The 27,465-nt window shown below is 44.2% G+C and overlaps 1 protein-coding gene across 1 annotated transcript in view; it reads right to left on the bottom strand.

The window, feature by feature from the left end:
* The window catches only part of Mei1 (meiotic double-stranded break formation protein 1), a 67,843-nt gene extending 43,512 nt beyond the window's left edge, over positions 1-24,331 (bottom strand). Inside the window, exons 1-12 of the mRNA XM_027404110.2 lie at positions 24,173-24,331; positions 23,556-23,679; positions 22,781-22,831; positions 16,073-16,146; positions 13,757-13,862; positions 12,477-12,680; positions 10,512-10,642; positions 9,017-9,131; positions 7,910-8,026; positions 5,613-5,712; positions 5,390-5,524; positions 1,380-1,494 (exon numbers count right to left, since the gene is read on the bottom strand). Of these exons, the coding sequence (XP_027259911.1) occupies positions 1,380-1,494; positions 5,390-5,524; positions 5,613-5,712; positions 7,910-8,026; positions 9,017-9,131; positions 10,512-10,642; positions 12,477-12,680; positions 13,757-13,862; positions 16,073-16,146; positions 22,781-22,831; positions 23,556-23,679; positions 24,173-24,331 (1,431 nt within the window). The remainder of the gene's footprint in view (positions 1-1,379; positions 1,495-5,389; positions 5,525-5,612; positions 5,713-7,909; positions 8,027-9,016; positions 9,132-10,511; positions 10,643-12,476; positions 12,681-13,756; positions 13,863-16,072; positions 16,147-22,780; positions 22,832-23,555; positions 23,680-24,172) is intronic.
* Between the last annotated feature and the right edge of the window lie 3,134 nt (positions 24,332-27,465).

Below are 27,465 nucleotides of genomic sequence, written 5' to 3'. Positions count from 1 at the left end.
ATGGACCCCAGACTGATAGCTGGGAAACCAGCATAGGACTGACCTAGACCCTCCTGAACGTGGGTGTCAGTTAGGAGGCCTGGGCAATCTATGGGGCCTCTGGTAGTGGATCAGTATTTATCCCTAGTACACAAATGGACTTTGGGCACCCATTCCACATAGAGGGGTACTCTCTCAGCCTAGACACATGGGGGAGAACCTAGGCCCTGCTCCAAATGATATGACAGACTCTAAAGATCCCCCACCCTCCCTGGGGCCTCACCCTCCCTGGGGAGCAGAAAAGGGATAGGATGGGGGGTTCGTGGGAGGCTGGGGAAGAGAGGAGGGAGAGGGAGCTGGGATTGACACGTAAAACAAGCTTGTTTCTAATTTAAATTTTTAAAAAAGGGGGAAAAATAGCTGGGTGGTGATGGCCCACGCCTTTAATCCCAACATTCGGGAGGTAGAGGCAAGTAGATCTTTATGAGTTCCAGACCAGCCTGGTTTACAAGAGCTAGTTCCAGGACAGCCTTCAAAGCCACAGAGAAACCCTGTCTCAAACAAAACAAAACAAAACAAAACAAAGAAAAAAGAAAATCCTCACCCCAGCAGGTCTGAGAACTATAATCCTGAAAAACATAACACTCATACTGAGAGTATCTTTCCTGATATCATAAATCTATGAACCATTAAAAGCCAATGATTATAACCCAGTGAACATCAGTTAGATTCTTAGTTAGCATCCGATCTTAAATAAGTTGTGAGAATGTTTACCATACCTACAACATAGGGCTAATAATGTGGCTTAGTGTGGAGTACTTGCCTTTTACTCATGAACCCCTGGGCTTGATTCCCAGCAGCACAAAAATAAACAATCAAAAACATAACAAGAAAAGACTAATTAATTACATGTGGATAGTAGTTACATTATTTTGAGACATTATGCAGCTGAGGCTAGCTTCAAACTCTTCGGTCCTTCTGCCTCAGCCTCTTGAACATCAGGATTATAGGTGTAAGCCTTGCTTGCTAAGGTACTTTGAAATTTTGGCCTTAAAGAAAAGTGTTTAACCCCTGGGGCTTCAGTTTCTTCATCAATCAAAATGGTCAAGACAGTGACCCTTAAACCTATAAATTGTCCCAGGAGATGAGGTGATGTACAAATTGCTTCTCTAAAAGCAAACTGGAGATCTGGAGATATAGTTCAATGGTAAAGTGTTTGCCTAACATATACAAGGCCCTAGGTTCAATCCCCAATATTACAAAAAAAAAAAAAAAAAAAAAAAAACTATTAAGATTAAGATGGGCATGGTGATACATGCTTACAGTCATGACAGAGAAAAACAGACAGACAGACATTACAGCAGGGGGCTCCAGAAGACACATGCTTGCAGTTCACTCACCAGGGACCTCCTATTCAGTGGGGTCTGGGAAAACTCCATGCATCGACTCAGCATGGCTTCAAGCAAGGTCCGAAGTCCTCCATATTGCACAGGTAGAGAGCTCTGATGGTCCTTCCTACAACCACAAAGAATAAGCCCAGGGAGGTAAGACAGCCCTAAAATCCACACCCCCGAGGCTTGGGGCATTAGGATGCCCAGCTTTCCGAACACACTAACCCTCTATACTCAGCATTTTATCTGTGGAAGGAAGCTTTATAGCAGAGAAGATCACAGAATGGCTCTGAGGATATCATATCAGGCAAATCAATGAAGTGGCAAGAGGGAAGGCCAGGGAACAAAAGGGAAATGGCCTTCCTTCTGACACACCTTTTTTTAAAATCTGAGCTGTTACAAGAAGGAAGATGCCCCCGAGTGTGGGTCTTCCTACCGACATCCATCGAGGCAGTAAGGACAGCTCTTCAGGTGAGGCTTCCTGCTCAAGTGATTCAAATTTCTGGCAAGTTGACATTAAACCAACCACGATACTTATGAGATATTATGAGATATTATTTTGTAATTCAATTATGTAGGATTTTTCTGGTTTTTTGTTCATTTGTTTTGTTTTTTTTGTTTTGTTTTGTTTTGTTTTTTTGAGACAGGGTTTCTCTGTGTAGCTCTGGCTGTCCAGGAACTCCGTTTGTAGACCAGGCTGGCTACAAACTCACAGATATCTGCCTGCCTCTGCCTCCTGAGTGCTGGGATTAAATGTGTGCCACCACCACCCAGCTCAATTGTGTAGTTCTAGAGTGTGAACTTTGTAGACAACAATGTCTTGTCATAATGTTAGAAGACTGGACTGGCCTGCAAATCTAAAGCATCTTGGGAAGAATCGGGAAGATTTTCCTTGTCTTAGATTGTGTGCGGTTGCCAGCAATCTCTGGCATCCCCTGGCATTGCTTGATTTCTGCCAATCTTCACAATGGTATCTTCCGCCTCCTCTTATCCATGTCACCATGTGTCTAAATCAATCCCTGTTAAAGTTTTATTTATTTTTATACATATAAATGCTTTGGTTACATGCATTTATATTCACAACATCTGATGCCTGGTAACCTTGGGGGTCAAAAGCAGACATCAGATGCCTTGGAACTGCAGTTAGATAGTTGTAAGCTGCCATGTGGGTCCTCTGGAAGAGCAGCCAGTGCTCTTAACCACTGAGCCATCCTCCAACCCCAGAACTCCACCCCAACCTTTTTGAAACAGGGTCTCACTCTTAGTTTAGACTGACACAGAATTCACTATGTAGCCCATGTTATGATATTTTGTTTGTGTTCTGACAAATAAAGCTTGCCTGGAGATCAGAGGTGGAGCTAGCCAGAGGTCTAGAGGTCTGTATAGACAGGAGACAGGAAGTGACCACATGGGGCAGAGACAAGAAGTGATAAGAAGGAGTGTAGACAGGATCTCGGCCCCCTTTCAGCCAGAGGATTCAGGGGTAAGAACTGACTAAGGCTGCCCCTTTGCTTCTCTGATATTTTAGCACTTAGCTCAAGATCTGACTTCGGGTTTTTATTGATAAGACCAATTAAGATCACACCTCAAGGCTAACCCAAAACTCTCAGAAATTCTCTTGTCTCAGCCTCCCAAGTACTGACATTACAAGCATTGCACCATCATGTTTGGATGGTTTCTTATTATGTTTTGTTTTGTTTTTAGATGGTGTCTCAAGTAGCCAGGCATCTCTACCACCCAAGTGCTAGGATTACTGGTAAACGCCACCATTGCAGCTTATAATACAGACAGACAATAGTCACTGAATTCGCAACCCCTGCTATAAGACTTTATCTTAACAATACCACAAAATCTTTGTCTTCAGACATGCTGATAATACGTAGATGTGACATTGGGAGGACTCTATTAAATTCAGTATAGTAACTAGGGAACATTTTATCATTCCTGGGTCCTATTTGAACACTGAGGGATCTATTTGGCCTTCTCATGAGTTCTCAGTCAACTGCTTCTCCTTCATTTCTGGAAATATTTCATTTTCTAATTTGTTTGGCTTTTGTTTTTCAAAACAGAATTGCCCTGCGTAGCCCTGGCTGTCCTAGAACTCACTCTGTAGACCAGGCTGGCTTCGAACTCAAGAGATCCACCTTCCTCTGCTTCATAAGTCCTGGGATTAAAGGTGTGTGCCACCACTGCCGGTCCATTGTTTTGTTTTTTTGAGACAGGGTCCTGGTATGTTGCACAGACCATTTCTTTAAAAATTGTTGATTGTTGTGTGTGTTATATGTGTGAGTAACAATGTCAGAGTGCGTGTGTAGAGGTCAGAGGACAACTTTTAGGAGTGAGTTGTCTCCTTCCAACATGTTTCACTGGGGACTGAACTCAGGCCATCTGGCTTACGCAGCAATGCTTGAACCCACAGAACCTTCTTGCCAGCCCATGAAGATGGGTTTCCACTAACCTCATTCTGCCTCATTCTCCCAAGAGGCTAGGGTTACTGGGGTGCACCACCAGTAAATCTTGGATCATCAAGCCCTGGGGCCATTATATTCATTGGTTTCTGTCTGTCTGTCTGTTTTTTAGCAACTCACTTTTTTCACCCTCACTTCTAGCTGTGTTTCCAAGCTTCTGAACCGTTCTATCTCAGAGGGACAACTTTAGTCCACGTTCTAGGGGATAAAGTCGATCCCTCAGCACTATGTGAATACTAACGGCTTGCTCACCTCCCTCCCCAACTGTCTCCACAGTTCTGACCAAACAGCTTTTCTGCTGCTGCCCGCTTCTTATAACCTGTTAACTGAACCAACTACTGGGCCCTCAGGACCACCCCCACCTGCTTTTCAGGACCACCCCCACCTGCTTTTCAGGACCACCCCCACCTGCTTTTCAGGACCACCCCCACCTGCTTTTCAGGACCACCCCCACCTGCTTTTCCACCCACCCTGTCTTTCCACACCCTGCATTCCCTCTTCCCTCCTAGCACAGCTCAAATATCACCACCTGCTTGACAGCTGCTTCCTGCCTCTTACAAGCACAGACCTCCTGTGGGAGACTTCTGCCATCACTTTTACTCCCCGTGCCTCTGGCACCCTGTGGGTTTACTCATCTCATCCACCCTGGGACTGATGCTCCAGATTTAGAGATCCAAATCCAGGGAATCACAAAAGCAAAGACAGATAGACTCAAGTTATTGTAATGTAAATGTTATTTTTTTGTTTCAATTTTTAGAACCACCCTGGAGTCAAATCACAAAGATTTAAATATAAGGAAGGAAGGAACTATAAATATTAACAACCTTTACCATGTAAAACTAAAGTTACAGCTAACTGACCTTGAAAAGTAGAAGAGAGGGCTTGGTGGGGGATGTGGAGGCTAAGAGAACAAGAACCAACAAATATTGCTTCAAAAGCCATAATTAGCTGAGCAAGGTGGCACATGCTTGTATAAGCCCAAGACTCAGAAGGCCGAGGAAGGATACTAACAAATTCATGGTCATCATTTGCTACATAGCAGCTTTGAGGCCAGCCTGGACTACACCAGACCTTATCCCAAAAAGGAACAAACAGAAGCCGGGTATGGTGGCAAAAGCCTTTAATTCTAGCACTCAAATGTCAGAGGCAAGAGGATCTCTGTGAGTTCAAAGCTAGCCTAGTCTACATTGTGAGTTCAGGACAGTCAGGGCTATGTAGAGAAAGGATGTCTCAGAAAAAAAAAAAAAAAAAAAAAAAAAAAAAAAAAAAAAAAAAAAAAAAAAAAAAAGAGGAGGAACTAAAGAAATCAGGTATGGAACTCAGGCCTAATCCCAGCACTTAGAAAGTAGAGACAGGTAAATTATTGAAGCCAACCTGGGTTACATAGTGAGTTCTGGGCTAGCCTAGGCTACACTATAAGACCCAGTCTCAACGAAACAACAGTAACAATAAATAATAATGATGACAGTGATACAAGAAAGCATCCCTAGGAACTCCCTGGCCTCCACAGACCCTCAGACATGTTCCATTCAGCCTGCCTCAGCTTCTCACCTCAGAAAAGCCGAAATGGCCCTCAGTGCTTCACTGGCCACATCTAACACAGGACTGCTCACCGCCTCCTGGAGGGCAGAGCTGGCATCTCTGCACATGACTGAACTTGTGAACAGCCTGATCTCTTCTGGCTGCCTATGAAATGGTAGATGAGAAACGAATGAATGAATCATTCCTGGCCTCACCTCTCCTTTACCAGTCCCACCCCCATGTCTTTGCTTACCGACTCAGAATTTCAGCGAAGAGCAGCAGGCCCTGCTTCTGCAGTTCTGTGTTGGTCATCTTCAGGCTTTCCTGAAGGCTCCTGACCACAGCCTCAATTCCTACCGCAGGAAAACAGGCCACAGACAAAGGCTCAGTGCTCTGTGGTTCTCCCATTAACCACCCAGGAGAGGCTCTAAACAGAACATGCAAGCTATAGGACCCTTGTGAACTGACACTGACAAGGCTGAACTGATTCCGTAAGACCGGGCGGGACTGCAGATATTGCTCAGTGATAGGATGCTTGCCTAGCATGCTAAAAGTATGGGCTCAATCACTAGCATCTGGTGAGGCACAGGTGAGACCCAAGGATGAGATTTCCAAGGGCATGTCCTCATTTATTTCCCCTACATCCACACAGACTCCAGCACATGAGAGATTTAGTGACACCCTACTGATTAAGTCACATCTCCCCACTTAGCACACCCTCTTCTTCCTGGAAGAATTAGACCCTCTGGGCTCCTCCAGAAAGCCTTCCATCTGCATCCAGGAAGAGCTGTGAACCTCCCCTGAGCTCTTTTTGTTTCTGTTTAGGAGACTTTGTATTAGCTTGTATTAAATTTGCCTGTTTACACCTCTCCTTGGGAGTAGAGACCATGTTATATTATTTCTAAATTCTTGGTCCCAGTCTGGTACCAAACATAGACGAGAAACAACATACAAAAAGTGGACAGGTGGTGGTGGCGGCAAATGCCTTTAATTCCTTGCACTGGGGAGGCTGAGTCAGGCAGATCTCTGATTTGTGAGGCCAGCCTGGTCTACATAGCGGGTTCCAGGATAGTCAGGGCTACACAGAGAAAACCTGTCTCGAAAAACCAAAAGAAAGAAAAAGAAAATGCCTGCACAGACTTGTGTACAGGCAATCTGGATGGAGGTATTTTCTCAGTTGAGTCCCTCTTTCCAATTGCTAGTTTGTGTCAAGTTGACAAATTCTAACCAGGAAGAGCAGGAGTTGCAAGTGGTTGTGAGCTGTCCTGGGTCTTCTGCAAGAGAGCACACACTGTTAACTACTGAGCATCTCTCCAGCCACCAAATCTCTTTTTGTTCTGCTCCGACAAAGGCCCCTCTTTCTCTCCCAAGCCAGCTCCACTGAGTCCTACTCAAAATGGACTCACTGAGTAGAGGAGACAGGGAGGGTGAAGCCAATGGGCAGAGTGACTGGAGTGCCCTATTTAACCAACAAGTCAGCAATGTAGATGGTCAGTCTAGTTAGGTTACAGCCTAAGTTCCAAGGCTAGGCACTGTCACCCTGGGTGAGCATGGCTGGCCCTGGCTCCCAAAGCTGGAAGGAGACATCTCACCAGCACTGGGGCTCAGAGAAAAGAGTGGCACAGAGTCACATACACTCATCAGACAGAACACCGGCCAACTCCCAGGTAGGGACCTCTTGATGGCACATGGGACAGCATGTGTTGTGTCAGCCCAGTCAGCCCTGCCAGAAACTGTCAGAGTCACACTCCCAAGCCAAGGTCTTCTGCAGGCCAGAGCCATGGTGACCAGCCTACCCACAGAAGTTCAGAGAGGTCCAGTGACTTATTCAACATCATACAGCACCCAACATGCTTTCCTGGCACCTGCCAGGACTCTGACTTTGTTCCACTGTCGCCCTGGTCCTCTAGCCTTCTCTTCTTTGAAATCTCAAACCTCACCAGTCTTGGAAAGATCCACACCAAAAGTTTACCTTCCTTGAAAAGCCCAGCTGGGCAGTGATGGTGCACATCTTTAATCCCAACAGGCAGAGAGGAGGATCTCTGTGAGTTGGAGGCCAGCCTGCTCTACACAGAGTTCCAGGACAACCAGGGCTACACAGAGAAACCAATATATGTATGTATGTATAAATGTATGTATGTATGTATGATATTATTGCTTCGAGCCTAAAACTGTGGATGTGGTTTTATAGAACCCAAATAAGGATCATCATTAGTATGGAGGGCAAAGCACTGTTTCAAGACTCTGAAAGGATGAACTAGGAAATCTTGATACTAGCTAGGTGGACAGATACCCAGGGCATACAGAGGGCTGAAGCCAAGGCTGAATCTAACTGTTTGAAATCGTCCTTGCTGTGAAGGTAGACATCATTTAGCAGATAATAAAAATGCCCCATCCTGATGAAGAGTCTCAACAGAACTGCCTAGATATCAATGTTTTACATGGACTGAGTCGGAGTTCCACCCCCTAACGTGGATGCCAGCCCCTCCACAGCTGCCGCCACCCTTCTGTCCATGAATCTAGAGTCAGCACAGGGCCCACACTACCAACCATACACCGTATGACACTTGGAAAAGAAGAGTGGTTCTTCTGCCAGGAGGATCAAGCAATTGTAGCTGGACCAGACAAGCACTTCACTGGAAGATGAAAGATGCTCAAAGAGGAACTCTGGCCAGGGAATAAGAGAACAGTAAATGACAGCTGGAGGTCATGGTCCTTTAACTGACATGTAGGCTTTGAACGCTATCACTTCTTTCTCCTTTTGTTTGTCCATACACCCTTCTCACTCAGAAACTGCCAATTCCCAGATAAACCTTCAAAGTGTTCTCGGGGTCACAAAGGTAAAACCGGGGACCAGAAAAAGCCACAGTAACAGTGAAGGCCATTTCTGCTTGACAGAGACTGGAACCTCCGGTTTTCAAACTCTCAGGATGGGTAGATGGGCATCAGCAGAAGGGCTGCTTGGAGAATCAGCCTTCATTGCACGTCACGTCTCTAACGACTACTCTTGTTGATTTGAAATAGCATTTCCCTTCTCTGAACCTTAATTCTCCTCAGTAATCGTTCACAACCCTTCAAAATTGTGTACATTCCATTCTTCCCAGAATGTGTACATTCTGCCAAAAGGGTGTGTATATTCACATTGGTCTGGTGAGTACCATGTAATTGTCTCCATGTATGTAAGCTTGTGTCTTTTCTAGAAAAAAAAAAACAGTTCCCTAAACCATAAAATAATGATGGGCTGGAATGCAGCTTGGTGACAGAGTGCCCACTTAACATGTGTAAGGCCCTGGTTTGAATCCCTGATCCACAAAAAGTAAAATAACCAAGACGGGCACCAAACGTGTTTGACATCTGCAATAATCACAAGGCTTATTTCCTGGCTCCTTAAAGTTCCCAGACAAACATTTGCCTTCCTTGTCTTGGGTCTTTCTGCCACTCCCTGAAGGCCAATGAATGACAAATGTCAGTAACAAACTGCTCAAGACCATCAGATACCAGGAAGCCTACTTCACATACAGCTGACCTTAGCCCTGCCCTGTCCCTCAGGGATGAGGTATCTGAGATGCTCTGACAGAGCTGCTGCTGTGGCTGCAACCTCACAGCTCGTGTCAGAATTCTGGAGTCCCCAGGGAAGAAGATGAGAGGGCCCCATACCTGGGATGTCAGCATGAATGAAGGCAGCGGCATGCTTTGCAGGGGAGTGGACCAGCACTGCAGTTATACAGTGGGAGCTGGCCACCTGCAGGATCTCGTCCCTGGAGAGGAGAAACTGGAGAAACAGAGCAAAAAATCACCCCAGTCACATCACCAAGAAGACTAGGGAACCCAACCTAAGTGTCTCAACCAAATCATTATGGCTTCCAAGTCATAGTACCAGGCAAAAGGAGAACAATTATAGATGATGGAAAGGGGTCTCTGACTAACTCAGGTCAATGACACAATGAAGAACCCAATGTGAACTCCACCAGTGACAATTCTAAACTCATAAGCACAGATTCACTAGCAAAAGCTCTTATCCGGCCAGCCTGGTCTCCAGAGCAAGTGCCAGGATAGGCTCCAAAGCTACACAGGTAAACCCTGTCTTGAAAAACAAAAAACAAAAAACAAAACAAAACAAAAAATCTGATCATTTCAGCTGGGCGTTGGTGACGCACACCTTTAATCCCAGCACTCAGGAGGCAGAGGCAGGTGGATCTCTGTGAGTTCGAGACCAGCCTGAGCTAGTTCCAGGACAGCCTCCAAAGCCAGAGATAAACCCTGTCTCAAAAAAAAAAAAAAAAAAAAAAAAAAAAAAAAAAAAAAAAACTCTTATCCGGCTTGGGCATCTGCTACAGTCACATGACACAACAAGAGAAGATTCCGCCACTGTGGTCTGCTTTTCTGAGCATGTCAAAGTCAATGTAACTAGCCTAAAGCTATTGCTCTTGAAGAGACCTGTCTACAAAACTGAACTTTGGCTGGGTTTGGAATTCGGTTTTTTTTAGAGGGTCCCTACTCCTGCCAGAACCAATGAGAGTATCTATGACTAAGCTAAGTGAATAAACAATGCAGCAGCTGTCCTTCCAGGAGCCCGGAAACTTAGGCTATGGAGGCAAAGGCACCTTCATGACCGCCCTGCTCCATCAGAACTCTAGAACATAAAAACCTCCCTCAGTAGGCAACATTTCCCATCAGTTTTCACAATGAACTGTTGGAGGAGCTACAGCCCTCTTGAGAAGACTCTAGAAACCTCTGTCTGGTTTCCCTTGGACCTCACCGCATGTAACTTTTCCCTTTTTAATTTTGTTTTGTAGCCTTCCAGTGTAAGAAGCCATTGCCATATAACTAAACACCTGGTCCAATGAGTCCTCTCAACAGATCATCAAACCCCAGGTCATACATATGAGAAGAGGCAAAGCCAAGGTAGAGATTTAGGTCAGGCAACTGTATATTTAGAGGTCCTCCCATAACTAAATTGTCTTATCAAAACTTATTTGTTTTGAGGGAGGTTGTTTCAGTTTTGCTTTGGTCTTTGGGGTTTTTGTTGTTGTTACTGCTATTGTTGTTTTGAGTCAGAATCCCATATGGCCCAGATAATCTTGCATTCCTGATCCCCCTGCCTCACACGCTAAGCACATCCTCTGAGCTAAGATCCCTGGCCCTCCACTACCTTTTTGAGCACCAAAGGCAGCAAGGTCTCTCTTGATGGCCGCTCAACACTCTCAGCACTCTCCACCAGCACAGACTTGTTCATGATCATGGACACAAAGAGATCATACCTCAGCAACTGCCTTAGCAAACCTAGGATGCAGAGGGGTTGAGTGTGGTCAGGACACCAGAGTCCTCCCAAGATGGTGTCTCAGACATCCTAAGAGACTTCTTCGGGTCTCTGTAGGTATGAAGTATGGTTAGAAGGCTTAGGCATCGGTTTGTTGTCTGCAACCCAGCTTTCTCTCAGAAGCACCTGAGAATCTACTAACTATAAGGCCCTACTAGTCTAGGAATCCAATTGTGTCCAGGTCTGGTTTCCTGTTGCTGTGATGAAACTGAACAAAAGCAACTCGGGGAGGAAAGGGTCATCTGTCTTATACGTTTACGTCAGAATCCACCACTGAGGAAGTCAGGGCAGGAACTGGAGCAGAACCAGAGTTAGGAACCATAGAGGAATGCTGTTTCCTGGCTTGCTTTGCAGGGTTTGCTCAGTTTGCCTTCTCCTCCAGCCCAGATCTACCTACTCAGAGGTGGATCTGCCCACAGTGGCCATCTATAACTCCAGGTCAAGAGGATCTGAGTCCCTCTTCTGGTCTCTGCAGGTACTTTAGGCATGTGGCACAGAGAAGCAAAACATCCATACACATAAAATAAAAATAAATACATCTAAAAAAACTTAAAAAAATAAGAATATAACAACTGTATACCTGTTTGAAGAGAAAAGCTCCAGAGAAGAGATAGGATTTAAAATGTATCATCAGTTGAGATTTCCCTCTTCTTTACCTAGGCCCCTCTTAACACTAATATTCTCTGACTCCAACTCCACCCTGTCACAGGGTATCCATTCAGGCTGCTTCATGCTTGGTGCTTTTGCCCATGTTACGTGTACATCCTCACCCTCCCTCCAATTCCCCCACACACTCAGGCCTCCGTCTAAGCATCTTTCCCTATAGGAAGTCTCTCTTGCCCTGTGATTCCCCTCATCCTCTTTGCATCTCTATGTCAGGGTACCACATTGTATTCCAGCCACCCATGTCTGCCCTCCATGTGGCCTGTGAGTTGCTACAGGATAGAGGCTAGGTCAGACCATCTTTGTGACCTAAGAGTCCAGCACCCAATCTGGCTCAGAATTAATGCTCTCTGAGTGGCTGGGCTGTTCTTACAGCTCTTGGCATAGGCTGTGAAAAGAAGCTGTTTGTAACAATAGATTTCTTTTCCCTATAGCTCCTGCTCTGAAACCAGCCCTCACTCAGTCACCAGCACAGTGTCAATCCACACTGAAAAATGAAAACTGGAGCTGGGGTAGAGCACAATCCTTGGTACCAACAAATACAGTAAAACAGACTCAGAAGCATCCTCCAGGTCATGTGCATTCATGCAAGGAGCAGGACAAGACACCTCAAACAGCCAGGCCTGGGGCCACAAGCCTGGAAGAAAGGGCTGAAGGCCAGCCTAGGCTATATACTGAGACACTGTTCCAAATGAAAGAGGAGGAAAAGGAAAAAGAAGCCTTATAACAAGCAGCAAAACCTGAACTTTACCCTGGAGGCCACAGAGGACATAGAGGATTTTTCTGATTAGGAAAGTGACTGTATAGGAGATATACATTGGAATATAACAATTAACTTAGGCAACAATTTCAGGCAGCAAAGTCTCAAAGGAAACAATAACAACAACAACAACAACAAAACATAACAAACAAACAAACAAACAAAAAACTCTATTTTCCTTCATCATTTCTCCCAAAGACAACATTCTTAAAATGCCACACCAAATCTAGGCATCTCTCACTCACTCTATGAATCTCTCCCACAGTTGCATTCTGCCCTCTCCACTGCAGCAAACCTCCGCTCCACCTGCAACAACCAATATCTAAGTCCTCAGATTCAAAAGCTTCTTCCTTTACTCTCCAACGTTGTCTTACCCAGACAGTTGAACTGTAGATCCTTTGTCTGAGCATTGTCCAGGGTGGAAAGGAAGAGGGGACACAGCTTCTCCCGAAAATGGCCTGAAAGCATCTCAGCTGCAGCTGGTGAGGAGTAGAGCTTCCCATAGAGGTAGCAGATGGAAGCTTGCACTCCCTCATTGGGGTAAACCAAGCCTCTCAGCAGATGTTCCATCAGGTTGCCTGTCCAGAAAGCAACCAAGAAGCAAGAAGCAATCTTTTAAGTTTTATTTTAATGTTGTGTGTATGGGTGGGTTTGTGAATGTGAATGCAGATGGCAGGTACCCAAAGAGGGCAGAAGAGAGTGTCAGTTGTGTGCTGCCTGGTGTGGTGTGGGTACTAGGAACTCAACTTCAGTCTTCTTAATCATTAAGCCACAAACAAGAAATCTTATTATCAGTGACCATATACTAGGGGCTCAGAGTTAAAGAGCACTTACTGCTCTTTACTGCACTTACTGAATTCAGGTCCCAGAACCCATTTCAGGGGGCTCACACCACCTTATAACTCTAGCTCCAGGGGATATGCCACTCTGTGGGACTTCAGTTAGGTAACAATGATTTCCCAAATTCCCTACAAAAAAAAAAGTTTCTAAATGCACAACCAAAAGAAAAGGTCAAAACTTAAAGGATAACCCTCTGGGAAATATAGATTCGAATGTCACTGTTTTTTGTTTTGTTTTGGTTTGGTTTTTTTAAGTGCTTCCCGGGTCTGTGAGTAGTGGTTAGAGGGGCTTGTCTGAAAACCTGACAACCTGAGCTTGATGTCCAGATCTTACAATGTGACAGAAGAAAAATGACTCCCAAGAGTTGTTCTCTGAACTCCACAAACTCTCTATGACACCCTCACAAATTAAATTAATTAAATAAATAAAACCTAAAAGTGCTTCTGTGTCCCAGAATTAATTTATCTTTACACCTGAAAGGAAGGTCATGATAAGCCCTTAGTTCATTTGTAGTGCACACCTCTAATTCCAGTACTCAGGAGACCAAGGAAAAACTGAGTTTGAGGCCAGGTTGGACCCTGTCTCAAAAAAAAAAAAAAAAAAAAATCCAAAACCAGAGTCAAGAAACTGGCTTTTTTCAAACTGACCAATATGGTGCACATTCTGCAGATGAATAAAAAAAAACAAAAAACTGAAGAGTACACAAGGAAAGTAATCCCTTCCCGAGTGTGCACACATAGTAAATAGGCACTGATGTGGCAATGTGACCAACGTATATAAAGGGCAGGAGCCACCCTCTCCACAGGAAACTTACCATGCTCCGTTACAAGCTCATCCGCCAAACCAGGAATGGCATCCACCAGCTTGCCAAGAAGAGTCGTGGTTGCCAGGCTGCCTCCCATGGAAGGCATGCTACACAGCTACAGAAAGTGAACAGTGCTGTCAGAATCATGGCTAACTTGCCAGTGATGGTAATGTCCTACCCAAGTTAGTGCCTGGTATGCTTGTCTCTCATTAGCTTTAGCTAAGTCCCCATCTCCTCCATTTGACAGGGAATTCCTGGAGGAAAGGACCAAGTCAAATTCCTCCCCCAGTTCTCAGTCCCTAGCTTAGTACACGATGGTTAAACTTTACTAATATTAACATATTCTGGCTTGGGATGTAGCATGGTGGATGAACACTTGCCTAGGATGCCTTGAGGTCCTGGACTCAGTCTACACACCTACACACCTACACACACACACACACACACACACACACACACACACACACACACACACATTTTAAAATGCAAAATATGTAATTAGGTAAATATTTCTGCGTCCTTTAGAACCAGAAACTGGAGGATAAAAGTTGGAAGCCTCATAAAGATAAAACACTGGCTCTAAATGTATATGCATACATATTTTAGCTACCGTTATTGAACATTCAATTAACTTTTTTGTGGATGTAGTACTGGGGATTGGACACAGGACCTCACTATGCCACTGAACTGTATATATCCCCAGCATAATGAATGAATGTCATATGACTTGAGTAACCAGTTTTATTTTACTGACCTTATGAAAGTCATGAACCTTTACTATTTTGTTTTTTGAGATCTCACGTTGCCCATGCTAGCCCAAACTCTCTCTATAGCTGTGAGAGAGAATTACAGGCTGCACCATCATGCTCAGTTTTTATTGATCATTCTGTATATGGCAAGCACTATGTTTTGTGCTTTACAGGGAGAATAAGTAACCTTTCCTACTGCATAGACTCTTCTGGTGGAAAGCAATAGCAGCAGCACTCTCCTACGTTTGTTGATGAGACTGGATAAGATACTGCACGTGGGCCAGGCACGGCAACTCATGCCTTAATCCCAGAACTCAGGAGGCAGAGGTGTGAGATCTCTGAGATCAAGACCAGCCTGCTCTACTAATAAGATCCTGTCTCAAAAAGAGGGAGTATAGAGAGATGGCTCAGTAGTTGAGGGGAGTAGCTGCTCTTCCAAAGGACCCATGTTTGACTCCCAATACCCACATGGCAGCTCACAACCATCTGTAACTCCAGTCAGAGGATCCAACACCATCTCTGGTCTCCAAGGGCATGCATGCAGTGCACATATGCATGCAGACAAAACACCCATATACATAAAATAAAATTTTAATTTAAAAAGAAATTTCATATAAGCTGGCGTATAATGTCAACACTTGAAAGGCTGAGGCAAAAGGATCAAAAGTTCAATGCCTGGACTACATATGGGGAGACTATCTCAAAAAAAAAAAAAAAAGAAAAGAAAAGAAAAAATTAAGGTGAACATTTGTCTTCCTTCTGAAAAAATAAATAAAAGTGATTCTAGAAGCCGTGTGGCGGTGGTACACGTCTTTAATCCCAGCACTCAAAGGGCAGAGGCAGGCGGATCTCTGTGAGTTCAAGGACAGCCTGGTCTACAAAGCTACACAGAGAAACCCAGTCTCAGGGGGAAAAAAAAAGTGATTCTAGGCTGGATGTAGAGATATGCACCTTGGATCCCACATTCAGGAGGCAGAGGTAGGCAGATCTGCATGAACTCAAGGCCGAGCTTAATCTACATATCAAGTTTCAGGTCAGCCAAGGCTAACATGGTAAGATCTCATCTTTTAAAAACGTTAATTCTGGTATTATCCCTCGGTCTTAGACACAATACAAAAGATATAGTTCAACTTTCTGTTCAAAGGTTAACATAGTAAAGAAAGTATGTTCTACATACTTTTACAAGATTTGCTTCAGATATTGATACCAAGTCATGCATACAACTCAAAACCAAGTAAAAACACTGAATTCAGACACAGAATCTGTTTCCTTGATAAATCCATCAAAGAATTGTGTACTGTATTTGGAAAGATACCAAGAATGGGCTATGAGATGACTCTACGGCAAGATGAGGCTCCGCTGCACAGCAGCAGAATTTGGGATGCTGAAAGTGGAAGGAAGTTGTTCAGAGTGCTGGAGCAAGACCAGAAGCCTCAGAGTCATTCCCTGGTTCTGCCACCAGCCGTGGAACCTTTGTCATAATTTCTAGAGTTCCATTTCCCCACCTACTCAAAGGACTGATTTAGCTCTCACAGAATCTGAGAAAGGTCTCGAGAACCCACAGCTCTATACTCACCTCTCTGTAGCACTCGTTCACTAGGCAATGGATGACCTGCCCCAGTTTCAGCTGGGTGGTGAGCTGGATAAGGACTGAAGAAACACAACAGCATTGCAAACCAGGAGACAATTACACATCCATAACCCTGCTATCGCAACCCATCTACTCAAATTAAGGGCATGACAGTAATTTGCTTGTTGCAAATAGTGTCAGTTTTTCTATCTCCATCGTCATTAAAGGACATGTGTATTAGCAGTTCCTGACTGAGGCTGCACACTAGGATCACCTAGGCTTTTAAAACATACTGATATAGAACTAAGGCCATGGCTGTGGTGGAATGCCCGCTTACCATGTATGATGTCCTGGGTTCAATCACCAAAACAAAAAGAAGAAAAGCACTAGCATCCAAGTTCCATTCCAGACCATCAAATAACAGTCTCTACAAAAAAAACCCTAAGTATCTTTTTTTTTTCTTTTTTTGGTTTTTCGAGACAGGGTTTCTCTTTGTAGCTTTGGAGCCTATCCTGGCTCTCACTCTGTGGACCAGGCTGGCCTCGAACTCACAGAGATCTGCCTGCCTCTGCCTCCCAAGTGCTGGGATTAAAGGCATGTGCCACCAATGCCCGGCAACCCTAAGTATCTTTATTTTTCATTTATTTATTGCTTGCTTTGAGACAAGGTCTGATGTAGTCCAAGCTGGCCTTGAACTTACAATGTAGCCAAGTTTGATCTTAAACCCTTGATCCTCCTGCCTCTACCTCCCCAAATTCTGGGATTATGGGAATGTACCACCAAACTGACCCAAGTACTTTATGTGAACAATTCTTAAATGTAAACAAATACAAGCATATATATGTATATCAAAAATTTTTACTTAAATTTCCTTATGTGTTTATATATATTTACTATTTATATATTTTGCATTTTAAAACATTTGAGTGTGTATGTGTGTATGTGTGTGTATGTGAGTGTGTGTGTGTGTGTGTGTGTGTGTGTGTGTGTGCGTAGGTCAACCTTTGGGAGTCAGTTCTCTTCCTCCACTATGTGAGTTCTAGGAATTCAACTCAGGCGTCAAGTTTTGACAGCACTCTCTGGGCCATCTCATTGGCCCCCAAAAAACATTTTTCTTAATATAAGATGTGAGTACAGGGCTGGAGAGATGGCTCAGCTGTTAAGAGCACTGCTTACAGAGGTCCTGAGATCAATTCCCAGCAACCATATGGTGGCTCACAACCATCTGCAATGTGATCTGGTGCCCTCTACTGGCCTGCAGGCATTCATGCAAGCAGAACACTGTATACATAATAAATAAATAAATCTTTAAAAAAAATGTTTTTCAGTTGGTTACAATAAAGAAAAAATGTGAGTAGATTGCTGAAGTCTCTTAGTAAATCTGTGTGAAGCCAGGGCTGAAAACTACTTTGTATTAACTGTTTTTCTCCTTTGTATCTAAGAAAAGATAATTATAAGTTGAGTTCTGTGCCAATTATTAACATATCTCTCAGCCCCGGATCTACATTGCTATACAGTTACTAAGATGTTTCTGCTAGCACTTTTGAGAGGTTTAAACTGGTTAGAAAAACTGCAGTGTGGATTTACAGCCACCGCTAGAATGTTCTACCACTGTTGGCATGAAGAAGCAATGTAAGACAGCATCCCAAAAGCCAGGACGCACCAGGAAGCAAACAAGGACCAGGAAAAAGCATTAGGTCCTCCTAGCACTTTTTAGTTTTCCTCTAGTGCCTCAAGAGAAGTTCTTAGGGGTCTGATAATGGTTCTGCAAGACACACTGGCACCAGCTAACAGTGGATCACTGTAATGGTGGTTGTAAATGAAAATTCCCCCAATACGGCTCAGTTGGTAAAATACTTGCCTAACATGCAAGAAACCCTAGGTTCAGTTTTCAGGATCACATAAAACTGGATGTGGTGACACGCCCTCTAATCCCAGCACTACATGGGATCCCAAGTTCAAAGTTACCCTCAGCTACAAGAGTTTAAGTCCAGTAAGGATTACACAAGACTCTGTTTCAAAGAAAAAGAAAAAGAAAAAGAAAAAGAAAAAGAAAAAGAAAAAGAAAGAAAAAAATCAGAAGGGAGGGAGGGGGAGGGAAGAAAATAAGAGGGAGAGAATAAAAGAAGGGAGAAAGGGAGGGAGGGAGGGAGGGAGGGAGGGAGGGAGGGAGGGGGGTCCTCTTAGTAGCCAGAACTTCAAGTAATACATGTTTGTCCACATATTTGTCTGGACAGATGTGTTCAGAGACAGACACAGATCACATTGATTTATGAATGTTCACAAACTTGGGAAAGACAAAATAAGTAGATCAGCTGATGAGATTTGTGCCCCATATGAGCACTTCCTAAGGAGCATCTGTTACAACGAAGGTTCTGATTCTCAAGGTGACAGAATGGAACATCCAGGTGTCCATCCTCCTCCTTGAGGAACCACTCAGGTTCCTTTAATAGACACATTTATAACGTGGCTGTGGTGGCAAACTTTGAGGCTGTATATGGATGGACTCAGTGTGGACTTTTCCTCCTAAAGGTTGGACTAATTACTGTTACGACTGAATGCCTAATCCAACAACAACAGACCAACACTAAATTCACTGCATGGCACTATTCCCTGAAGGGACCAGTTTCGTGGTATTGGGTGGATTATATAATGGAAGGGCACAGATTTGTCCCCAACGGAATACACATATTCTGAATATGGGTTTACCTTCCTAATCCACGCACTTTCTGCCAGCAGCACATCTATAAATTCACAGAATCCTTGTTCGCTGCTGTAGCATGCCACATGACATCACTTTGATCAAGGAGCTCATTTCACAGCAGCAGAAATACAGAAAGGGGCTCAAGCCCACGAAATCACTAATCTTGTCCTATATTTCACCACATGGAACCAACTAACAACATGGAATGGCCTATAAAGACTCAGCCATGGCACCATTTAGAAGTCACCACTCTTAAAGGGTGGGCTCCTTTCTTACACGGGGCATAAAGCACCGTCTTCACCACTGAACACATTGGTCAGGAATCAAAAGGTAAGGCAGGAAACACTCTTCTCAGTGTTGCACCTCACAGCACACTTGCAGAATGTTTATATTATTATATTAGTTATCTGGGACTTCCATAGTAGAAATACTACAGATGGGGTAAGTCAAACGACCAAAGTCTATTTTCTTACGTTTTTTGGAAGCTAGAAACACACTATCTGACCTCCTCGGCTTGCAGATGCCTGCCTGCCTTCTGTGCCCTCCCAAAGCTTCTTCTTTGTACAAGTGCTTACTGAGTGCCTCTCTGTATGTTCCCCTTCCTCCTTATAAAGACACCAGTCAGACTAGATTAGGACCCCACCCACCCTCCTCATTTTAACTCATCTCTTTGAAGGCTCAATCTCCAAATAGACAGGAGGTCTTGGGAATTTAGGCTTCAACATATGAATTTGGAGATTCCATGGAGGAATGACATAATCCAGCCCATGAAATATGGTCTTTTAGCTCCAAACCAACCCTTTTGGATGTTGTTTGGGGATACTGAGGCTGAATTAAAACCTGCTAATTATAGGCAGTAGGAGTTGGCATTTCCCTTCTGTCTTCTCTAATTTTTATTTGTTCACCATCTGCTTCCTATACTGGAGAGTATTTCTCTAAGACTTCCTTATCTTACCCAGAACAATGCCTTTCCACGACAGGAACTGAACTCAGCTTGCGGTTTTTCCAGAACTAGCTTCTATGCACCCCTCTTCCCTAGAATTCACCAAGTGATAGTCAACTCCTTCCTTCCTCAGATCTGGGTCCCAGGCAAACTCCAAGGCTCAGCAGTATCTCAGTAGGATACTGTTTCATATACAGGACTCATCTTCCAAACTTCTAAGTTTTAACAAGTCTAACCTCTTCCATTCATAGATGCAGCCCCGGGATTAGAAGCTACTTTCTGTAGTAACAACCTCTAAGAAAACTTTTTGTGTCTTCAATTACCTACTTGAAAATTCTTTCAAGTTTTTGTTGTTGTTGTTGGTTTTGTTTTTATGTTCAAACAACCGAGATGGTTTCTGCCTAGTTGGTACAATTTTCACTCTCGGCGAGAATCTTTATACCCCAGTACCCTTGCCATCTGTGATGGCTATTCTTGGTTGTCAACTTGACCACATCTGGAATTAACTAAAACCAAGTGGCTAGGCACACCTGTGAGGAATTTTTTTCCTAATTAATTTGTTTGAAGTGGGAAGGCCCACTTGTAATCCGGAATTCAGATCTTTTGTGCACCTTTAATCTGGGCCACATCTTCTTCTGGCAGCCTATATAAAGGACATGGAAGGAGGAAGCTCTCTCTGCTTGCTTGCTCTTACTGGCAAGTCCATTCCTTCACTGCCATTAGAAACTCCCTTCTTTAGGATTCTGGAGCTCTGATGAGACATCCAGCCTCATGGACTGAACAACTATTAGATTCTTAGACCATCTGTTGGTAGACAGCCATTGTTGGACTGGCTGGATCACAGCCTGTAAGCCACTTTAATAATCCTCTTTCTCCATAGATAGATAGATAGATAGAATTATAGAGATAGACAGTTTCATTCAGTAAGTCTGATCCTTTAGAAGTCTATAACTATAGCTCCTAGAAGTATATATGGCACACACACATACACACAAAGTTTTAAAACTAAAAATCAAATTTTAAAGACATTTATATGAGCTGTAATTTTTTGAAAAAAAATGTTCTGTTGCAGCTGGGCGATGGTGGAATACACCTTTAATCCCAGCACTCAGGAGTCAGAGGCAGGAGGATCTCAGTAAGTCCGAGGCTACCGTTCGAGGACCAGGAGAGAATCCAAAGCTACACAGAAAAACCCTGTCTTGGAAAAAGTTTTTAAAAATAAACCAAAAAAATGTTCCATTACTGAGCTGTTTTGCTATTTAGTTTGAGGTTTGCCTTTTTTTTAATGTTTGAATGTTTTACTGCATGTATATAATCTGTACCACATGCATGCTGTGGTAGTTTGAATGTAATTGGCCCCCATAAGCTCATAGGAGTGGCATTATTAGGAAATGTGGCTTTGCTGGAGTAAGTATAGCCTTATTAGAAGAAGTGTGTCACTGTGATGTGGGCTTTGAGGTTTCCAATGTTCAAGATACTGCCCAGTGTCTCAGAGGATTTCCTGTTACCTGCAAGACTCTCAGCTACTTCACCAGCACCATGTCTGCCTGCATGCTGCCATGCTTCCTGCCATGATGATAATGGACTGAACCTCCGAACTGAAAGAGGACCTCCCCAATTAAATGTTTTCCTTTATAAGAGTTGCTGTGGTCATGGTGCCTCTTCACAGCAATAACTAGTAACTAATAACACATGGCTAGTGCTTACAGAGGTTAGAGGAGGGCACTGGATTCCCTGGAATGGAATTATGGATGGTTGTGAGCTACCATGTAGGTGCTGGAAATTGAATCCAGCCTCTCTGCAAGAGCAACATGTGCTCTAAACCATTAAAGCCATCTCTCCAGCCCTATTGTTTGTTTGTTTGTTTGAAACAGGTCCTTATATATAGCCCAGGATCGTTTCAAACTTGGTAGGTAGCCAAAGATGACCTTGGAATTACTGATATTTCTGCCTCTCCCTGATGAGGGAGGTTCTTCTGTATGCTGTGAATGTATGTTTCTCTTACTGGTTGATGAATAAATGCTGATTGGCCAGAAGCCAGGAAGTATAGGCAGGGCTACCAGACTAGGAGAATTCTAGGAAGAGGCATGCAGAGAGTCACCATGTAGCTGCCAAAGGAGTAACATACCCGAGCACTGCCGGTAAGCCTCAGCCTCGTGGCAATACATAGTTTAATAGAAATGGATTAATAATTAAGAGAGAGCTAGCCAGCCGGGCGGTGTGGCACACGCCTTTAATCCCAGCACTCGGGAGGCAGAGGCAGGTGGATTTCTGTGAGTTCGAGACCAGCCTGGTCTACAAGAGCTAGTTCCAGGACAGCCTCCAAAGCCACAGAGAAACCCTGTCTCGAAAAACAAGAGAGAGAGAGAGAGAGAGAGAGAGAGAGAGAGAGAGAGAGCTAGCCAATAAGAAGCCTAAGCTACTGGCCAAATAGTTTATAATTAATATAAGCCTCTGTGTGTTTATTTGGAACTAAACAGCTTCGGGACTGGACAGAACAGAAACTCCATCATCGTCTACCTACCAAGTGCTGGGGTATCAGGTATGAACCATCATATATGGCTCAAAAAACAAAATAAAAACAAAACAGCATTGATTGGCCATGCCTCCTCCTCCTCCTCCTTTTTTGAGATAGAGTCTCTCTATGTAGTCCTGGCTGTCCTGGAACTCAATATGCAAACCAGACTGCCCTCAAGCCCACAGACATCCTCCTGCCTCTGCCAGCAGAATGTTGGTATTAAAGGCATGCACCACTATGCCCGACACATCATCCATGCCTTTGCAACACTCATCAACTTACTGACCAGTCAATCTCTTCTCCAGATTGTACTGACTCTTAGAAGGCAGGGGCCATACCTTGGCCATCTACATATCCCTAATACCTAATGCAGGACTTAGCAAAGAGCTGATGCTCAAGAAAAAAGGAACTACTTATAAACTGATTGCGTTCCCTCTTATGTTTGGAAGTGGGCCATTTCACTAAAGCCTCAATGACCAGGGCTGCAATTCAGGCTAATACTCCCCAGTAAGAATGGTAGGTACCACAATTTCAGTAGGTACACCTTACCTTCAATACAGAGGTCTGCTAAACTCCCATCTTCCACATTGTTTAACAGTCCTTGAAGCAGAGTGAGGCAATAAAAGGTTGATTAACAGTGCTCTTTCAAGCTAAACAGTTCTACAAAGGCAAGCATCATTATAAAACCAGAAGTTTAAGTAATGTCCTTGCTAAATTCTGTCCTCAACAACACCTAGACTTTTCAACATCCAGTGTAACTTTTAAAAGATGACAGTCCATGTGCACAGCAAATAGATTGTATGCTTTGGACTCTGACACATCTAAGAGCAAAAAATTTTGGCTCTTGTTTTCTTCAAAGATCATTCTATCTCACATAAAAGTCTATGTCAGCAGCTGAAAGCCTAAACACAGAGAGGCACTCAATACCGTTAAGCATCCTCCAAACAAGGACTCATTCCACTGGACACTGTAATCATACACAAGAAGGAACCACTTCACTTTTCATGGAAAGAAACCAAGGTCAGCCGACTCCATTCCAGGCGTCTGGTCCTGAGCAGAATCTCAGCTGTACAACAGGATTTGCCCACTTCCAATATTTATCTTTCTACTTTCACTAGCCTCTTGGATCTAATAAGGACAGTTACCATGAAGCGGTCTGTGTAGCTTAGAAAGGGGAGCATATTGTGATGATTATAACAAAACAGCTTGCTAGTAAACTGCCACAATAATACAAAAACGTCTGAGTCATCTTTTCAAGTTCTCCAAGGGAAAAAACATTTGCAACACATGCAAAGTTCATGCCAGATTTCCCTGTGAAGCTTACCAAAAAGCACACGTACAAAATGGATGCAGACTCGGTGGTCCTGAGCTACCAGCTGTGTGACCAAGGAGGTGTGTCTCACGAGAGCATCTTGGAAACAGAACACCACATGCTTCTTGCGCACCAACTTTTGAGTGAATGAAGAGAAATATTCAATAGCAACCAAGGCAGGGTCATTCTGAATTCTCACAACTGTAATTTCCATATATAACCACAGGACTGTACTGCAGCAGTTATTTAAACTATGGGGACAGCCATACTCCCTATAGGGAGGGGAGGAAGAGTGTGCAGTGCTGAGCTCTGGAGGTGTAAGGGATTCCCAGACTCATCTAGACTCAGTGCACCAAGGGACAGGCTCAATAGAGACACAGCAGGAGACAGTCATGGCCAGCTGAGGGAAGGTCGACCTGGGCAGAGGGGATGGGGAAGTGGGTTGCAAGGGAGACTACGGGTGGGGGCAGCAATGGCCGCTGCAGCCGGGACAAGGGCAAGCCTTGGGGAAGCGTGTCCGGTTTGGGTTTCATTTCAGGAAAGGTGTGCCTGGTTTAGAGAAGCTGGCTTGCTGAGGAGAGTGAGGGAAACGGCCGAGCCAGGTCCTCGGGGGAGGGTTTAGGTCGCACCGACACGCCGGGCTCCGGCAGCAGCTCCAGTGCGCAGGCCAGGCAAACGTGAGGGGACACGGGCAGCAGCCAGCGAGGATCATGCCGGTGATGGGTCCTCTCGAGGAGCAGCACCGCTTCTTCATCTCTCCCAAACGCGGGATGGTGAGCAGTCGTCATCTGCACCACAGCTATCTCCAGGCTCCGACTCTGCAGCGCACGCACGTTTTCCCGCGCAGCTTTTGCGCCAGCGCACTTGGAAGCGCGCGCAGCTCACGTGTACGTGCACGTTTCTCCCGTGCCCGGTGCCCCGACGCTGCAGCCTGTGCCGGCGAGCAGCTAGGGAGGGATATGTAGGCAAGGACTGTGGATTGTGTGCAACTAAACCCAAAAGGACTGTGCGTAGACCTGGGCAGGAATTGGTGCTCAGTACATCGAAAGTTGAAAAGTATTTATAAAGTAGCTGACAGACTTTAAAGGAAGGAAAGAAAATCAATCTCTGCTATTATTTACTTGGGTTTGACTGTTTTTAGATTTAATTTTATGCATGAGTGTTTGCCTGGGTGTATGCATGTCACTACATGAGTGCCTGGAGTCTACAGAGATCAGAAGAGGGATCCCCTGGCGCTGGAGTTAGGGAGGCTTGTCAGCCGACATTTGAGTGTCGGGAACCAAAACCAGGTCCTATGTAAGAGCAACTGTTCTCAACCTCTGAGTCATCTCTCCAGCCTTTTCTGTTATGTTTTGTTGAGTTGGGCTCTCCTGTAGTTCAGGCTGGTCTCAAACATGAAATGCAGTCGAGGATGACTTTAAATTCCTGATTCCCCTGAGACTGAGACAGGAGGACCGCTCCATCATTTCTGCTGTACTTCAATTGTTGGAAGTCAGTAGTGTCAAATCACACTCAAGGAGAGGGGATCTTACAAGACATGGACACCAGAAGGTAGAGATCACTGGAAGCTGTTTTACAGGTTTACCACAGTGTGCGAGCTATGGTAAAGGAAGAGACATTTGAAAAAAAAAAAAAATCTCTTTGGGGGGGCCACTACCGAGCACCCTAGTAAATCACTCATGGAGGCTTATTCTTAGTTATGAATGCCCGGCCTTAGCTTGGCTTGTTGCTAGCCAGCTTTTCTTAAATTATCCCATCTACCTTTCCCCTCTAAGCTTTTATCTTTCTTCTGTATTTCTTATTTTCCTTCTTACTCCATGGCTGTCTGGGTGGCTGGCCCTGAAGTCCTCCTTTTCTTGTTCTCTTGCTTCTCCCTCTCCTCAGTTCTCCTTCTATTTATATTTTCTGCCTGCCAGCACGGCCTATTCTTGCTCCTGCCTTGCTATTGACCATTCAGCTCTTTATTAGGTGTTTTAGACAAGCACAGTAACACAGCTTCACAGAGTTAAACAAATGCAGGGTGATGGAATTATGGGAGTTTTCATTGTTTTTATGAAATAAGCAGATAGAGGAATCCACAAACTTAAGAATGACCTTGAATCCCAATCCTTGTGCCTCTACTTCCCAAATGCTGAAATTACATTTTCTAAGTGTTCTTCAATGGCCATGGTGACTTTTATAGTGAATTAAATAGGTAGAGGCTAAAGATAGCTCATTGGTACAACACTTGCACAAGGCAAGAAGAACCATAAGACGGCTCTGAAGATTCACACTTGATTAAATTATTAGCTCTGGAGTGTCCCATGGTGGGCTAATACAACAAATAATTATGGTGGGCAATACTATAGAATTCAAGCATCGTGGATAGTTTGTCTTTAAAGTTCGTACATGGGCAGCAGAACTCCAGGATTCAACGCTCTTGCCTCCCACACTTTTTTTTTTTTTTCGAGACAGGGTTTCTCAATGAAATAGTCCTGGCTGTCCTGGAACTCACTCTGTAGACCAGGCTGACCTTGAACTCACAGAGATATGCTTGCCTCTGCTCCTGAATGCTGGGATTAAAGGCATGCACCACCACCACCCAGCTGCATTCTTATTTTATTCTCTAAAACCACAAGGTGGAGCACCCAGCAAGCAAGATTTTACAGAAAATGTACATGACAGGTCAGCAGGTTAAGAACAACCATCCATTGTTTTAGCTATTCCAACAAATCATTCTGTTCCAGTTAGCAAGTAAAGAAATGCTTGGCAAATAGGCAGTACAAGCTGTGCTTTAAGAAAATCACTAGGGGCTGTAGAGATAGCTCAGTGGTTAAGAGCACTGGCTGCTTACTCTTCCAGAGGTCTTGTGTTCAATTCCTAGCAACCACATGGTGGGTCACAACCATCTACAATGAGGCCTGGTGCCCTCTTCTGGCCTGTAGGCACACATGCAGGCAGAACACTACATAAAATAATTTTTTTAAAAAAAAAGGAAATCACTAAATAAATGAACAAGTCAATATGTAAGGATTGGTCCTTTCTACCTTATTCTACTATAGTGCCATGTGCGTGCAGGAGTCCATATGAGGCAGAAAAGGCACTGAGTGCCCCAGAACTATAATTACTAACATCTGTGAGCTGCTGGATGTAGACCAAGCTGGCCTCAAACTCAGAGGTCTGCTTGCCTCTACATCCCCAGTGCTGAGATTAAAGACATGAGCTGTGTGGCAGTTTGAATGTAATTGGCCCCCATAAGCTCACAGGGAGTGGCACTATTAGGAGGTGTAGCTTTGCTGGAGTAGATGCTGCCTTGTTGGAAGTGTGTCACTGTTGGGGTGGGCTTTGAGGTCTCATGCATATATATATGCAAGTCACAACTTCTGTCTTAGGGTTTCTATTGCTGTGAAGAGAAACCATAACCATGGCCACTCTTAAAAAGGAAAAACATTTCATTGGAGTGGCTTACATTTTCAGAGGGCTAGTCCCTTATCGTAATGGTGGGACATAGTGGTGTACAGGCAGACATAGTGCTGGTGAAGTAGCTGAGTGTCCTACATCTTGGCTTGCAGGCAACAGGAAGTGGTCTGAAACACTGGGCATGGCTTGAGCAGATATGAGACTTCAAAACCCACCCTCACAGTGATACACTTCCTCCAATAAGGTCACACCTACTCCAACAAAGTCACACTTCCTAATAATGCCACTACCATAAGCTTACAGGGGTTAATTAGATTCAAACTACCACAAACCACCACTCCTGGCTCTGTGATTTTGCTTTTAAATAATTTCTTGACCCCAGTTTATACTACCCATATACTCCTGGGTACAGGACCATCTATTTGAGTGTGGTTGACCTATCAAGAGCTACACCTTAAAGAAAACTGACTCTCCCATTTCCGTATCAAGTATCCACAGTCCCCAAGAGTAGAGGGTTCATGGG

Source organism: Cricetulus griseus, chromosome 2 (assembly GCF_003668045.3).
Source record: "Cricetulus griseus strain 17A/GY chromosome 2, alternate assembly CriGri-PICRH-1.0, whole genome shotgun sequence".
Taxonomy (NCBI): Eukaryota; Metazoa; Chordata; class Mammalia; order Rodentia; family Cricetidae; genus Cricetulus; species Cricetulus griseus.
The sequence above is the reverse complement of the archived record's forward strand: the minus strand, read 5'-3'. Positions and strand labels throughout refer to the sequence as shown.